General features: G+C 42.8%; 1 protein-coding gene across 2 annotated transcripts in view; it reads right to left on the bottom strand.

The window, feature by feature from the left end:
* Positions 1–3,438: 3,438 nt before the first annotated feature.
* The window catches only part of unc13a (unc-13 homolog A (C. elegans)), a 43,236-nt gene continuing 29,560 nt past the window's right edge, over positions 3,439–17,114 (bottom strand). Inside the window, exons 29-45 of one of the 2 annotated variants that reach the window (XM_085347090.1) lie at positions 16,376–16,502; positions 16,164–16,260; positions 15,313–15,456; positions 15,027–15,104; positions 14,816–14,893; positions 14,557–14,645; positions 14,326–14,472; positions 13,476–13,599; positions 12,333–12,338; positions 10,611–10,640; positions 9,514–9,570; positions 9,285–9,365; positions 8,651–8,798; positions 7,831–7,887; positions 4,375–4,467; positions 3,809–3,968; positions 3,439–3,727 (exon numbers count right to left, since the gene is read on the bottom strand). In XM_085347090.1, coding sequence (XP_085203216.1) covers positions 3,439–3,727; positions 3,809–3,968; positions 4,375–4,467; positions 7,831–7,887; positions 8,651–8,798; positions 9,285–9,365; positions 9,514–9,570; positions 10,611–10,640; positions 12,333–12,338; positions 13,476–13,599; positions 14,326–14,472; positions 14,557–14,645; positions 14,816–14,893; positions 15,027–15,104; positions 15,313–15,456; positions 16,164–16,260; positions 16,376–16,502 — 1,805 coding nt within the window. The remainder of the gene's footprint in view (positions 3,728–3,808; positions 3,969–4,374; positions 4,468–7,830; positions 7,888–8,650; positions 8,799–9,284; positions 9,366–9,513; positions 9,571–10,610; positions 10,641–12,332; positions 12,339–13,475; positions 13,600–14,325; positions 14,473–14,556; positions 14,646–14,815; positions 14,894–15,026; positions 15,105–15,312; positions 15,457–16,163; positions 16,261–16,375; positions 16,503–17,114) is intronic. The other variant, XM_085347089.1, reaches the window with a different exon arrangement.

Consider the following 17,114-nt stretch of genomic DNA (forward strand, 5'->3'; position numbering starts at 1 on the left):
CTCCTTTCAGACTTTTAAAATGTGCATTAACTTGTTTAATTAGGCTGTCATCGGTGTAGTCTGTATCTTATAGAAGGTTGCGAGTTATTTCAGAAAGGTACATCTCGGAAAAATAGCTAAAATGGCATGAAAGAGAGCACGTGTTAAAGACCTGGATAAAATTAAATCAATATAACTAAATAAAACTAAATGTGGCTATTCCTTTGAACAGTTTGACAAAGAATGACCACGAGCTTTTATTTCATATTTTATTGGAAGCAGAAACACAACGAGACTGCAGTCCCAGCAACCTCAACCCCCAATAAGAACAACCATAATAATAATAATAATAATAATAAAAAACAAGCCCAAAAGAAAGAATCTTTAGAAACATCTCGTGTATAAAAAAATTCTCATGCGAGTACTTTGTACCACTACACAGCATCAGTAATACATATTTATATATTCACAAACATTTGAAAAATAGAAAACGATAATTAAATATCAAAATAAAGAAGACAACAATTGGCAGTTAAACATCAAATAATTATGCGTGCTGGCACAATACACGTTTTTTTACTTTTTGTTTATTGTTCCTATCATGCACCGTATCTGGAAGTACCGGACCAGCAGCGCTGTGCAGGTATCTGTCTGTGTGGCCTGCTCAGCGAGACACTTCAGGACGGATCATGCATGTGTGTCCACTTGTGTCTGTGTGCTTTTCGTTGTGCTTCATCCACCTCTGTGTGTGCGTTCCTGTTCAACGTGCCAACCTGATAATCCAACACGCAGTCCGGGCCTCTGAAGGTGGAGGAAGGGGAAGAATTTCCTCTCCTAAAGTATCATTGTCAACAGCAATAAAGTTTTTGTTTTTTTTTCGTGGCATTTCCAGCTGCGTACCTGTTATTGATTTTGCTATTAAAAGTAGATGTGCCCTCTTAATAAAAGACCTTGTACACACACAAGATCATATTAAGGGATTGCTTAACTTTTAGCTGTGAGTAGTTTTCACTAGCAGGCAGCATGTTATATATAATGATATACGATGCATTACTTTGAATGGCTCCTGATCAGGCCCCATTAAAGTAATACAGACGCTCTGTTATTGATCTCTAGAGTGCACGCGGTCTTTCTATACCCTTCAATAGTAGCTACATTTCCAGATTGGGCACCCAGTCGCACATAAACACCAGCTGTGCAGTCACTCGCAGCAAAATTCAAGTCTACAAAAGAGCAGCGAAACTTCACTTCACATAGTATGACGTGTGTTTGTTACATCCGAGCTATTTACAACTACCCGACCGCAGCGATCGATCTCCCTCCCGATCGGTTTCCTCTGAGCTGACCAAACTTCCCGTCTCTGGTCAGCTCTACCGCAGTTGTGATGTTTGGCCCATCGAAACAGAGACGGCATTTACAACATATCAGACAAACGCTTGTGCTGATATAATTAGAATAATAATCCACAATGTAAACATTATAAGACTGATTCCAAATCACTCATCTACAGAGACTTTATAGATCAGATGCATAGAGTTCAGTTTGTAGGCCTTGTTCTAATAATGGGGACTTTGATATTATTCAGGTTTGGGAGGGGGCATCTTAGTAATGAGGCAGAAAAACATCCAACCAACCGATCATCCTGTTATTATCATCACCCCCATGATTTTTTTGTTCACGAGAAAACAACAAATATATTATTTTTTTTAAAGGGTATTTTCTTAAAAATAGATGTCGCATTGAGAGACATGTTAGACAGCGAGCAGTCGTTTTAAAACATTTAGTTTCACATGAAAGTGACCGTAGCTTCAGGTGAACTGCTGTAAAACAAGCTCAGAGTATAAATGTGTTTTTATGTGTAGCAAAGCCCCTGTGCTTCTTCTATTTTCACACTACATCTCTGTACTGTGGACAGTAGGCCCTCTTTTAAATGTCACATCCAGACCTGGCTCGGTCTGGATCTGCAGCCCTTTAGCAGAGGTCTCGTTTCTCACTCACGATTAAGGGTTACGGCATCTGCAGGTGGATCATTAGACGCGATAAGCGCTGGATCATTAGCGGTATGTGCTCTCCCCGTGTTGGGGAATGTGCTGTTGTGTAACCCACGTGGTTATTTTAGCTTCTCAGGGACTGTGTTTTTAATCATCTAATTATACATGTAGGACTTTAATTAGCACGCACTTTTTAAAGGCAGTTGACTGTCCTTACAGAGCTGCCTGGCTGAGGAATGTTTGCAGTAAACCAGGTGGAAATATCCACCGCACAATATAACCTTGGTCTGTGATAAATTAAACAAACTGAACGAAACAATAAAAATCCCCCGAATCTTATCGCACCCCCGCTACACCCGTTGTGACGTCCTTCACTTGTGATGGCTTTCAGTGATTACATCTGCAGGTGACAGACAACACGGGCGGTCACACGAGGTTGACATTAGAACGTATTACAAACACTGGATCGCACATTCACACTCATTTTCACACACATACAGTCCGATGATTTACAGCGCTTGATCATCAGGCTCCGCTCTCTATCATATAGGAAACAGGACATACATAATGTGCAAGGGTTAACAAGACGGAAGGCATTAAGGGTGTCAGGCAGTGTGCTCTGTTACAGGGTAGACGGACAGAGAGACGGACGAGGACAATCTTTAGCCGACCACAGTTCCATCGAACAATCCTGTATTTATCTTTACATATGTCCTTAATAGTTTATATATATATATGTGATGATATATAGAATTATTAAAATATAGATATAATCTGGAAGAAAAAAGTAAATAAATATTAAACTCATCATAACTAAATAGTGCTTTGTTCCCTGTATGTCTTCCCCACCCAATATCTGGAATGTTTGAGGCTGCAGCCGTTGTAGTTGTTTACGGGTCAGGTGGACAGTTGGTCCGGTTGTGCTTAGGGCTGGTCTTGGCATATTTGAGCAATTCCTTGTTGGCACTTGCGGTCCCTTCTCTAAGTGGTTGCAAACTAGGGAAGGGACGAGAGGAGCTGGGGGTCGGTAAAGTTGAGGGTAAGGTTAAAAAGGCAGAGAAAGAGTGAGAAAGAACGCCAAAATATTAAAGGCTACAAGATATTTCTCACTCTGACCAGTCAAGTGAGGTGTGCGTGTGTGTGTGGGATGACATGGCTCTCCTCTGGGATTAGAGGAAAGTAGTTATATGCTCTAAGATTAAACTCTATGTATAACTGAATCAAAAACATGTTTGATGAAGTCAGTAACAATAAAGACACTGGTGCGTTTTCAGAAAACGAGTGATGCTTTGCTTCGCACTCTGTCATTTCCACTGAAATAAATGTATTTACAGTATGTGTGGCGACTCTTGTCTTATGTGTGCTTTTACAACACTGGATAATCGGGGCAGTGGCTTGCAGTGGCTCAGGAGAGCTCCTGGGCAGATTCGAGTTCCTGACGTGGCATTTTAAACTGCGATTTGGCCCCCTAGCTACGGCCCTCCTCAGCAGAGCGCTGGTCGGACTTGAGCTTGACGAACTCCTTGGCCACGTCGTCGTTGTTGCGCTGGGAGAGGATGCGCAGGACGGTCAGTCCTGTCTCATCCATGTGGATGCGTTTACCCAGCGGCAGCCAGCAGGCGGCGCTGCCCTTAGGGGCCACGTCCTTCAGCTGAAGGACAGCCATGCCCACGGTGCGGTCCTCTCGAGCAAAGCAGTAGTCCTTCACGCACACCTGCAGCTCGTAGCACTCAGGACCCACCTCATTACTCAGGGTGCTGCAGAGTGGGGCGATGGAGAATATTACAAAAATCTCTCGAAACAATCCCTCAAATCATCGATGCACATCAACCACTTACAAAGTGAAGGTCTCGTTGTATTTGGGAGCCCAGCTGTTGTTCTTTGACTTCGTGGCGTACTTCCTCTTTTTGTCACTGAGGTGAGGGCCGATGATATAGACCTCCACAAAAGGCCGGAATATTCCCTGCGTCTGCCACCTCAGGTCATTTGCAGCGACCACTGAAACAGACAGAAAGACAGAGCTAAAGGAAGGAAAGAGAGCGGGAAGGTGTGGGTGACTGTGAGATTCGTGTGGAGAAAATGTGTGAAAAAGTGGAGCGGTAAGCGAGGGCGAGTGAACAGGAAACTCAGACAATACTGGCTCTCCCTCAGGCCTCACATTCAGTTTATGGTCAAGATAATGAAAATAGAATTGGAAGAGTATTCATTACAAAATCATATTTTTCTATGGCAGATGAAAGCTAGAGCTATATTCTGGTGCCCTGTTATGGCCATACAGTCCTGCCCGCGGGGTCTAGCAATGTTTAAATGTTAAACTATGACTTGAATGTTATTTCCAGAAATACCCTCAGATTCAGTCCCAATAAATGTGAAAACAACAAAGATACAAAATATTTTTGCTCACCTTTCACTGTGACTTTGTGCTCTCCGGTGTTCGGGTGAGTGAAAATCTCCACATGGATGGACACTTCTCCTACAGCATCGTCCACCCCAGAGCCTGACGGGACAGGACAAAGAGTAAAAGTGCCATTAATACCCTCGAGTCTCCCAATCTCCACTGTGCTAATGTCGCAGCCGCTGTGCCCTCTATTTCGAATTCTCCTCCATAATTAAATTTAAAAAAAGTTACACTTCCATTTCAGTTTCACAAAAGAAACAACGAAATGGACTCAGTTATAACCTGGTGAATATAAAGCAGAGTACTGACTATTCAAATGTTTCTTTATAAAATAATAGCGTTTAAAATAAAGCACAGAGTTCTGCTTGTGCATATGTTGTGGTCTGGAAGTGGACATTCAGACAAAGCAGCTATGAGTGGGCATATGTGTTTAATACCGGTAGTGTATAATAATAACAATAAGCCTGCAATAGCTGTATTATCTCCTTTGGTAATGCATTCTACGTTATGATTAAACCTGAGCGACTGAGAGGCAATCACTGTGGTAACTGTTGCCCACTCATAGATGCAAAGTGTCTGTTAGGATGCGGGGTGGTTAGTAAGAGGCAGAGAAGAAGACAGGAGAGAAGCTGGAGAAGGTCAGCTAACGGTGTGGATCCCCCCCCCACCGACACAGATCATGTCTGGGCATGCTCAGATGGATACACCCATTCCTTGGTAAAGTCTTTTACCCAAGCATGGTCAAGAGGAGGGCCAAGAGAGGGAGGGACCACGTGGAGGGAGAAGCAGCTCGGCCTCCCCGGCCCGTCGGTATAGGATGACAGTACTGATGCCTGACTGCTTTAATAAAGCTTTCTGCAAGAAGAGCGAATAGAAGATTTTTCATATTTTCTGCTCTTTTGTCCTTTTAATGTCTATATTTCCATTCTTGAAGAGAGATTGCTCTTATTCCTCCTTGTTTAGTTTTTTCATCATTTAATGTAAGTTTATGGATCGAGAGCGACACACACCCTCATAACTGACCGCTCAGATGTTTCCTGGTTAAAATCAGTCATTTCATTGCATTTCAATCAAACATCAAAGTCATTTAACTGTTTCATCTCTACGCTACGCCAGACCTGGGCTTGTTTGGGGTCCTTGGAGTTCTACTTTTTGCCTGAGGAAGAAGATGACAAGTCTAGATGGCTTTCACCAGGCTCTAACACCTTTGTCTGGGAGGGAGGATGATGATCTTTCCTTGTGCCGCATGTGAACAAGCGGTTTATATCCACGTACAACTCCAGAAGGATACAGTGACAGATGGACATTAATTTTCAGTGTTTTAATTAGCGTCTTCGCTCTGTCAACGGTATCTTTGTGGCGACGACCAGCAGCCTGTGTGTTTGTGTTTTTAACCAGCCGCCCACTAAACAAGGTGTCTGTGGGAGTTAGACGGCAGAGTGTTCCTGGCACGCGGCTCTCTGCATCTCTCAGGGATTGCTGGTTTCACTGCCAACAGGACCAAAGAGAGCAGCAGTCATCCATCTGGCCTTGTCTACTCAGTAGAGGACATCCATGAGAGATGAGAAAGAAACTTTTCTGGCTGGGAGGCAGGAAGATGTTGCCAGGAAAAAGCAGCCCCTTTCTTCGTTAACAAACACGGCAATCAGAGGCACATTTTGCACCATATTGCAAAACGTCACCAAAATAGATATTAAATCTCAGAATTGTACTTTAAATGTGCCAAAGCATCGCCTGAGTTTGCCACTTATTCACAAATGAGTTGATTATTTTAACCGCAAATATCGGCGCTCACAGCCAGCAGCACGCGAGACCGACCGTCAGCGCTGATCAAAGACTCTTTCAGCTGCGAGTAAATTCCACTGAGCTTTGGTCATTCATCCTGCTCTAATCATCCACTCTAATATGGTTAGAGAAACTACTCAGTGAAATCTGTTTGACAGGGAGTTAATTTGCTTCCTTGTTACAGTCAGGGACATCCACCAGCTGGCAGGAAGGCGAAAGATACGCTTCTTTGCTGCTTGTTTATTCAATCTCAAATAGATGATTTTCCATAAAACTTGCAAAAAGGAGCATTTGAATTATTTCCAGTCATACTTCATCAGAACTAAAAAGCTGGTGTCACCATTTTGAACAGGTAAAGGATGAGAAAGTGGGATTCAGCTCAGTCAGACAATCAAACTTGAGAACACACCAGTTCAGAGCAACACTTCAAAATCTCAACTATTCCAACAAAATTCATTTGCTAGTGTTTGTTGGTAGTGGATACCTTTCACAGTTAGGCATTAATCTGCATAAAAATCTACTTTGAATGCTTTTCTTTCCTTACACATTTCCATCTTTGGTCTCTTTCCAGAGGAAAGTGACACAACTTGACGTGTAACAGACTGCAGTGTTAACAATGTCATATTGAGCCGCTCATCTGAGATGACTGTCGGGGTGCTAGGGCTTGCGCAGCACCAGATCATCATCGTAGCATCAAATTAAACGGCGAAGCCAAGTGCACACACAAACAGCAGAATGCATATGTCTCTGTGTGAGCGTGTATGAACATACCGCATCTGAGAGCAAGTCAGACTCTTTTATTCTGATCTAAAGAGACGGAAATCAGACCACCTGACCCGATGGACTGTTTGTGATTGGCTAGATCTGTTAAGGGGAGACGAGCTGAGAACCCTTTCCCATCACCGCTTTGGGGAGGGTGGCGCTGCGTGTGGAAGCTGACTGGGTGTTTCCATCTCTGCCTGCTTTTGGATGCGATCGCAGGGTAGGGAAGGACAGAGAGCCCTCCCAGACAAACTAAGCCAACAGCCATCATCATCTTCATAATAATCCTACTCTTCCTCTTCAAGCATCTGCCATTTCAAACACAGTGGGAGGGACAGTGACACTGTAAAAAAAAGATTTCCTCCCAGTGTTTCTGGAAATAAATAATTGCTTCTACAACCTGAGGACAGACTCATCAGATTGCACACACACACACACACACACACACACACACACACACACACACACACACACACACACCCACCCCCCTGGCTTCTCTGGGTGACATCATGCTGCATCAGAATTCCTCCACGCTTTAATGCATTTCTATTATATTTGTCTGATGTCCGCGCATCATGCGTCGTGTCTGCTCATACATACTGTCCACGGCGTATGTATTCAGCGCAGTTCTGTACATACAGACATCAGTGTGTACGTTTCATGCATGAATGCATAAAGTTACCATTCTTGCTGTGGTGGTGGGCATGTATGTGTGTTCAAAAAAGGCAGAGAGTGTGTTCAGTCTGTGCATTGCATTTGTCTGTTGGGATGAATCTGAGCAGGCAGGACAGTTTCAGGATGCACATGGGGGGGTGGGGGTGGGGGTGGGTGAAAAGGTGGAGGTTGCTGGGCTTTGTTCTGGAGGCTCTCTGGTGGTCCTTGGTGTCTCAGAGCCTCAGCCTGAGTGCCACATACCCTTTTCTGGGTAAACATCCTCACTAGTGGTGAATCTCACCCCCTTCCCGCCGAACACTGTCCCACAGACGGGGCAGGAGGTGGGAGTAGACAGAGAAAGGAGACACACGAAGAAATATGAGGTTTGCAGAGAGTTTCACAATTACAGAGTAGAAAACAGACCAACATGTAAAAAGCATTTTCCCTGATTTGTTGGGGAAATTGAGCTACTTCTACCAAATAAGCAGTGAAAAAACTGTGTCTTGCAACATCAAAAGCCACATGGCATTAGTTAAAAAATTCAATTTTAAATGATTATCCACTCAAAAGGCATTTCTACCAGTGCTTGGGGACTATGTGTGAGCGTCTGATGGCAGAAACGGGATGGCTGTTACACAGCTATGTGACAGGAGGACGGAGGCTGAGCAGCAGCATCAAAGAGAAGGAAAACAGAGTGGGTAGGTATTTATTTTTTCATTGCAAATAGCTGTCAGATCATCTACAGAATAGTGGCTGCAGTTCCAGAAGCTCGCTATCAGGAGACTCAGCATTTCAGGACAGTGAGAAATATTGTGCTGTTGCAGTTTCAATTTTACGCTCTACGAGGCACGTGAGATACTTTGAGCGTATAGAAACTTGGCATTTGGGAAAACCCTAACATCAACAGAGGGGGCAGCGAGAGGGGCTCCTCTGAGAGTGTGAGCGAAGAAGGAATACATTTCCCTTCCTCAGAGAATTATGTAAGATGCTGTAGGTAGTTAAGCTCATACTTAACAACTGAAGATACTGGAAGGTAAAGCAAATTCAAAGCCCCTCAGACACAGACAGATTTGTACGTTACCTTGAGCGTTCTGCGATTGGACAAAGGTCTTTATGAGTTTGTCTGTGGCCTGCGTGTAAAGGGACAGGGCGTAGTGGAGAGACTGAAGGTCAGGACTCTTCTCCAGGAATGTCTTCTTCAGACCCACACCACCAGCATGGAAATATTGCTGTCACATAAAAGGGCGGGGAAAAAAACATTTTACCAACATCTTCCGACCAGCAGCTGACTGAAGAAATAAAAGGGCACAAATAATTATAAACACAGCAGAGTGATCATCAGCGAATCCTGACATTCCCACAGTCACACATGAATCCAACACTAAACCAGTCAATACTGACAACTGCAGATAACAATTCAAAACGCTTCTATGATGTGCAAATTAGAGCCCCCGTAGAGCTTTAAACAATCGTTTTAACATTTGGTGCTATGTGGGTGCCTGTGTTATCTTGGGAAAATGCTTTGGGAGTGAAATTATGTGTTATTTTTCTTTTATTAATTCATCCTAAAGGGATAAAAAAAACCCTCATTTCCTGGTCCCAAACTCTGGGTTTTAAGACTGTACATTTATGACTTCTTGTTTCCTGAAACGCTTGCACTGATAATAAAGAGAATATTCAATGTTTAATCACTGAAAATGAAAGTGAATCTCTACCTTGATGGTGTCGAGAGCCAACTCTATCACAGCACATTGCTTGGGTGTTAGCGCTTTGGCCTCCTCACGAACCATGTGCTCCTAAAGATGCCAGCGGGAGAGGCATAAAGCAAAATGACCAATATGTCCCCCTCATATGCTCTTCCGCATATTTTCTAAGCAATTAGAGACTCAGTCCGAAGCACTGGTGCCGGGCCCAGAGCGTAAGTGTAGCAGAAACATATTGTACCTTCAGCTTGGACAGCTGTCCGAGCTCCTTGGCAGCGTTAAAGATGAGCTGAGTGCCCTGGAAAGGAACAAGAAAGGTAGACAAGCAGAGAGAAAGAGAGAGAGAGAGGAGCGCTGTTATTATCGTGACAAAACAACGGCGGCGGTAAATGGCTTAGTGTCACACAGAGGACAGCGACGTTTCTGACACACACATTCATAAACAGTCACTCTGAACCGCTTTACAGGTGTCACGGTACATTTTCCTTCAAGTGCTGTTATCACACTTATCTGTCTTTTAATCATTCCAAAACATTACACACAAACACTACAAGGAGAAGGGAAAGTGGTTCAGCTCGTAGTAAGGGCAGGAAAATAGACATATTTGTGCACTCAAATGCACACAGATACACTCACTCTCCCTCTCTCACACACACACACATATCTAGCACCGTGGTGTGTGCTGGTATTTATTGGTCCAGCCTAATGCAGTACTCTTGTAAGAAGATATATCCTAAGTACTGCTGACTGTGGTTACAAATACGGTTTTGAAAGTTTACCAAAACCAACTGTAGTTTTGTATTCTTTCAAATAATGCAATAAAAAAAGAATAGCAGAAAAGTTTCAGGAAGAGCTTTATTAGCAAATAACAGAGTGCATTTCTGAAACTGTGGGGAAGCAACAGGGAAGAATAATCCAGCATCCCTCCACTGCTACTCTAAGCTAAACTGTCAGTCGTGCAGATAGATGTGCCTTTGGTTGCAGGGGCTGCTGTGATGAATATACTTTTTTACCCTGCAAGCTTGGCTTCCCTTTGATTTGGCTGTGAAGCTAAACCACACTCTGTTGTCTTTTTGTTTTTTTGCACATAGCCAGCCAGGTCTGAGTCAAATTAAGTGACTGCTGAACACACTGACTTTCTGTGTTTAAGTCACAAATGTCTACATCCAATAGAGGTATGTTTACAGCACACTATAAAAAGCACTATGTAGATAGTGAAAAAAACAATATTTCCACTGCTTTGTTTGACTGGGAGCTGAGGGAGAGAGACATAGACATGGAGAGAAGACGTGGAGGAGAGAGACAAGACACATTGATCTAAAGGGGTTTAGTCCTTACATCGCTGTGAGAAGCACTCTTCAGCCTCCCCTGGAAAGAGAGCATGTGGTTAATACTTCAAGCAGTGGCCAGTCCCTGCTGTCTGACTTCACGCTCACTGGCTGCATAAGAGCGTGCAATCAAAAGCTCAGACGTTGCTTTAAAAATGTTAACGAATGTTGGAAAAACCCTCGTCAGTTTTTTCAGTTTATTTCTTTTTTTGATCGATTGCCAATCCAACATTATGAGAGTAAATGCTTTGACTGCACTCTGTTCACTTATGATCATTGCAGAGATATTGTTTGCATGTGGTCTGATATTTCAGCCAGGCCACTCGTAACCTGTTTGCATGCAATCCAAAGCAAAAACAGTGCCAGGAAGCATGAAAAAAGGAAAAATCTAAATGTATCTTAGCACGTAATAGTTTCCATTAAAGAAATGTAATATAACATCTTGGTCAAAGTTAAAATAAAAATTTTACCTAGGGGAAACATATGCATACTCTCTTTACTGCTCAATAAGAAATTCATTTTCTGGCTATCAATCACAGCACACGAACATTTTACCTGCATGAAAAATACAGGGCGCTCAGTCACGTGAACAAGACTAAAATTGGGCTTATCATGAAAGAAATCGTTTTACAATATTTAGATTTATGCACAAATTAAACAGGATGGTGCTAGTGAGTTTTAGGTGTGATGGCAGGCCGATAGTTTTACCAGTTTCTTAGTGGAATCACTGAAAGATAATATTTTCAATAATTATGCAGCATTAAAGCTCTGTGCAGTAACTTCCATCCAAAGAACAATTTTAGAGTCTGCATCTTTATGATGTTAAACCAGCTTCTCTTAAATAATTTATTGGAAGTTACCAGAGATCAGAATGAATAACTTGACATTAAAATAAATGTTTTCATACATCTTTAGGTTGTCAGCATCAGAAAGTGAAATATTTGGTCCTAAGACATTAAGAAAACAAACCGTGTACCTCGTTTGCACAACCTAAACCCAAGAAATAGCATCGAGACTATTTATAAAAACACAATGACAGTAATTATAGCAACAACAGAACACGAAACCAAACCAGAAGAGACCAACAGGACAGGTCCGCAGAGACATACAGTGCACTACAGTGTCGTACAGGATACTGAGAGAAGACTGCAGTGTTGAAATAGATCAGATGCAAGCAACAAACCCACAGTAGGGGGTAGGAAGGCAGGACACAGTTCAAACAGGTAGGAAAGGTGGGGACAGTGGGGTGAGAGGATTGGAAAGGGCGGAAAAGGGGTGCTGGAGTTTGGTCGGGACAGTAGATACCAAGCTACCGAGAGATCAGTCACCTCACCGGGGTCCCCATAAAAGGGCGCAATGCATGAGAAGAAACAAGCCAAACCCAGGCACAACAGAGGAGAGGAGTACCATTTCCTGTTTGAGGAGAGCGTTCATGAAGAAGAGACAGCAGAAAAGGGAGAGGGGGCTAATCGGTGAAGATTGCTGAGGGGTGGGGTGGGACCTATTAGAACTAGTTAGGAATGCACCATGCTCCTGTCTTCTCAAACGAGAGACAGACTTGGAGGAGAGAAGAGAAAAGAGGAGACATGAGACAGATCAAAGAGGTGAGGTCGTGAGAAGGCAGACGGTGTGATGTGGGGTAAAAACAGGGGAAGATCGCAGCCACATATAGCAGAGAAATTGACCACCGTGGACTGACAGACAGACAAACACACAGGAGTGCTGTACTTACAATCATCTGTGGAGGGAGAGCGGTGGGAGCAGGATGTAATAGTAATCACAACAACAACAACCAGAGAGAAGGGTCAGTCAAGCTGCAAAGAGCCCCACATCAATCAAAATCACAAGTTTGGGCCCCAGGCCTGGAGGGACGTGGAGCAACTGACACCTGTTTAGAGCCTGGACTAAGCACAGGTAGAGAACTGAGCAGGTAGCCATAACACCTAAGCTAACTCGTTACAGCATCATCTCTTTGCTCATAAAGCAAATACGAGGTTTAACTTTCAGCAGCTTCACATGAAGAGTGTCGCTGTGGGTGTGATCGTGCAGCTTTGGCGCACATTAAACTCTGCGTCCTGTGACTGAAGGTCACAGTAGCCACAGATTATCACTTTATTATCAGTGATATGAGGCTCTTTAGTTAATAACCAAACAGAAATAACACATATACCAAAAACAAACAAAAGAAGAGCGGCTGCTTTCCAAAATGTATCATTCTTTTCAGAAGTGGGTCGGATCCTTTAGGCTAACATTTTTATGCAACTCTGATGTGAGTTACTCATAAATCAGGAATCTCTCCAAACAACTGACATACTGGAGAGCAGCCATGAGCTGGTGCAGGAATGATATGGTGCAGTCCTTTTTTTTCTTTTGCTTTTTAAGGGTTTCGTCTGGATTGTTTGGATGAACGAAGGCACCTGCAGGGCAATGCTGCATATACTGCGTGTAGGGGGGGTGAGCAGAGGGTAGGATGTAGATGTGATGCAAAAACTGTTTGATCTTTTGCTTAGGCATGGGCCACACAAAATGTCTGCATTTGTTTTCCCTTCTCTCGTTCTCCACCTCCTTCTTCTTTCTTTCTGTCCTTTGATGTTGCCTTGGCAGTAACAGGTGTAAGTAGAACATACTTGTGCACGTGTAGGCCTTATATACTGCGGGGGTCACCATATGAACATGTAATATCTTCATTTATGTTGCTATAAACATCCGCAAGGACTTCAAATAATCATTAAACATTTTGTAAAGAGATGATAGCGATGGATATGTGTACATGTCTCTTTCGTCTACACAAATTAGCCAAGAAAACATCTCTAAATATGTCTATTTTGTGTGTTTGTATGTTCTTTTGTGCATTTATACTTCTATGCGCTCTTACCGTTTGGTCTGTGAGCGGTGGCAGAACGATGGTCTTCTCCATGGTGTTCATCACCAGCTTCCACAGCTCCTTCAACACACGTTTCAGCACAGTCTTTTCACAGATCTTAGCAAACAAAGTCAGGCTGGCAGGAGGAGGGAGAGACACAAGTAAGAAAGAGACGTAAGTATTAAGCAGCAGAGGGGAAAAGACACAGTCTACCTGAAGAAAAATCGGATCATCAAAAGAAAAAGAGGTAATATGAAAAAGAGAAATACCTTCATCAGGGAAAAAACGCTCAGAAAAGCAGAAAATTTGGGGAAATTTCAATATTTTTCATTCATTCACAGGCAAATAATGTTTCCAAGTCATTCCTACAAAAACAAGGGTGGTTGTGGCATCCTATTATTGCACCACAGTTAAATTCAGTGAACTCTTAAGAAACCGTTAATTCATAAATGTTTGTAAAGACAGCGTGCACGGCTAGGTGATGGATTGTACACTGTACACCTGTGGGAATGGGACTGAAAACACCCAAATTCAAAGATTAAAAGATACGGACTAATACTTTTATCCATATATCGTATAACCACAACCAACAAAGCCAAAGATTCAAACCATCACATCAGTGTATTCACTGGTAATCCCTGAAAGATGAAAGCTCAGTCTCCAGAGTGTTTTAAAGGTCAGTTTTTTTCTACTCTTTCATCTTGATTATGTTATTGTGCAGGAATTTCTCCAGCTCTAGCCACGAGCATCGTTACCCTACCCACCTACTGTTCAAATCTTCTATCTACAAGTCAATCAGGCAGTCAGTCAGAAGAAACTTGCTTCCAAATAGGGAATCATTTTAAGCTAAAGATTGGCTCACTTGCTGTCCAGGAACTCCATGATTGGCTGCAGGACATTGTCAGCATCCTGGGCCACGCTGCTGGCATTTCCCACATTTGAGGTTCCCTTAACCTGAGCCAAGATGTCTCCCATCTGCTTAACATTTTCCTCAATATGAGGCTGGAAACTACAGAGGATGAAAGGGAGAAGGTTTAAGAGACTGCATCTGTAGCGTTCATTTGGATATGAATATGTGTGAGCGTGTTCCCACCTGACAGCAAAGACCCTGCTGAGATCATCCATGACATTGTTGAGTTTGACTTGCAGGTCTTTCAGGATATCACTAGCTTCAACACACAGCTAAAATGCCACAATAAAAACACACAAACTCACTCAGCTGTTTGGGTTGACTGGCGGCTGTGTGATAGGATAATAATAACACATGGCTGATATACTAGCATTAGGAACTATGTCTGAATAATTAAACAGTCTAAGTTTTGGCTGTTTGCGAGTGGAGAAGAGTCGCTCACATCTTTTCCACCCATGGCTTCAAACATCTTCTCCAGCTGCACCCTCAGCTGCTGGATGTTGTTGATCAGGATGCAGGGCTAGAAAGAAGCGGACACATGCGCATGTTTTTATGTTTATTCCAAAAGTTGGCTTTCGGTTTTTGGCAAACAGAATAAAATGAGACCATCTGTGGAAAAACCACATTGGGTCATTATGTCTTTGGCCACTCACCACTTTCTCCATGGTGACATAGTTGGCAAACAGCTTTGATATGATGTCAGCATAGGACAGAAGCACATTGCTGATGGTCTGGAGAAGAAAACAACAAAGGAAATATTTTTTTCTGCTCTTGTGTAAAGTGTCCTTGGGTTTCTTAAAGGGCGCTATACAAATCAAAGTTCTTATTATTATTACTGTTATTATAAAAAATGTTTTAACATGTACAGAAAAAAAATTGAAGACCTCGGTCTTGCATTTTTATTTTGTAACCTGCAAATGACATTTTCACTGCACCTACCTTGGCGAAGCGCTTCATGTAGTGTCCTACAATCTGCGGATCTGGGCACTCTAACTTCCTGATGATCTCAAAGCTCTGGTTGAGCTGGGAAAAGACATCCACAACTGAACAGGAGAACAGAGCATGCTCCGATGTGACCTGGAACTGCAGGGCAGAAAAGATACGCGGGAAGATTAAAAACTGGGGAAAATTAAAGGAGAAAAAGTCACAAGAAGGGGATGAGTAAGGTTGCAGGTGAGATTGTGTGCCCGTCTAAGACCATACAGACAGACCATTAGATGCGTTATTAAACTGGACCTTTGATATATTTCACTGCCTGTACAGAGACTCTGACCTCTCAGAGCCAGCCGTACAGACAGTTAGACAGCCATCCAGTGACAGGTGGGAGCTCCTGTCTGTCTCCTTGTAATTGGCTGCTGGTTACCGCCTGGTCCTTAATTGGCTAGAGGTGAGTAGGTGCTACTCCAGGGAGTCAGGGTAATGAGTTGAGGACAGCTTTTCTGCAGTCAAACCTTTGGAATAAGGCCATTAATTTACAATGTCCTGCTGTAACAGAATCATCTTTGGCTTTAAGCATATGCAAGTCACGGGCACTCTTTTTGAAAACTTCCCAAGAATCTGCACTGCTGAGTCCATGCTTTCTATTTCAGTCTTTGAAGAATGCTGGGGAGACAGGAGAACGTGTGGGAGGCGGGGCGGGAGTGGGGAAGAAACTTTGGATGATAACTCTGAGTGTGGCAGAGGAAGTACAAAGGATGGATTACAATAATTCTGCTTGAATAACAACAGCGACTCAGCGCTTCAAGAGGGCTGAAGGAGAGATAAGGAGGAAGGGAGCTGGAAACGTTTACCCCATCTTTTTTGTCTCTTTCCAAAGCACCGTGCAGAAAGTCACGAGACACTTCTTCGTTTTCATCCAGCCACTGGATGACAAATGGCTCAAACCACCTACGGGGAGCAACAATTTAGATATTTGCAAACTAAATTCGAGCATTTCAAAAATATATTCTATAATTCTTTTTCACCGGATGCGTCTGTTTCTACAAAACAAGATGCTACTCACGCAGGATATTCAGGCACTCTGCTCTTGAAGAAGGGCAGGTCCTTGCAGTACTCGTTGTACAGCCACTTGACCTTGAAGTGCAGGTTCATGTAATCTGCACTCTTGCACAGGCGGTTTTTTTCATGCTCTGTGAAAAGGAGAAAACACGTATTTCCAGGACTGTTTAGGCGGCCAGCATTTCCTGCAGGTCTGTTATGCACAGAGAAACTGAAAAACTGACACTTTACAGATCATTTTATAGAATAAATAGTTTTAAAATACACAAACATGATTCCAGTCATGCTTGGATAGAGCCAAATCCTCTTTTTGTCTTATCAGAAACTTTATTTTTATGCATAAATACTTTTTTAAAATATCAGATAAAAAATATGCATGCTAGAAATCAGAATATGCATATCACAAGATCTACCAAAATTAATATATTTTGCTTCATTGTTTGAAAAAAATGAGATCTTTGCTCTCAGCAGCGGTACTGGAAGATTTAAATCAGGCAGGCAGTTAGTCAGCAAGAACAGCTGCTTGTCATGGAGCACACATTCAGTGTGAGTGTGTGTGTGTGTGTGTGTGTGTGTGTGTGTGTGTGTGCGTGTGTGTGTGTGCGTGCGTATGTGTTTTAATGATTAAAATGGTTTTTTGTTTTTGGAGGATGTAGATAGCCACGAGTAGAATAACTGGATCATTTTATTGCTAATACAAAAACAAAACTTGCGTATAATGTTTGTATGACTGTAACATTCAA

The sequence above is a fragment of the Diplotaxodon limnothrissa genome, linkage group LG23 (assembly GCF_057381915.1).
Source record: "Diplotaxodon limnothrissa isolate DT_005_m linkage group LG23, D_limnothrissa_male_GT1.1, whole genome shotgun sequence".
Classification (NCBI taxonomy): domain Eukaryota; kingdom Metazoa; phylum Chordata; class Actinopteri; order Cichliformes; family Cichlidae; genus Diplotaxodon; species Diplotaxodon limnothrissa.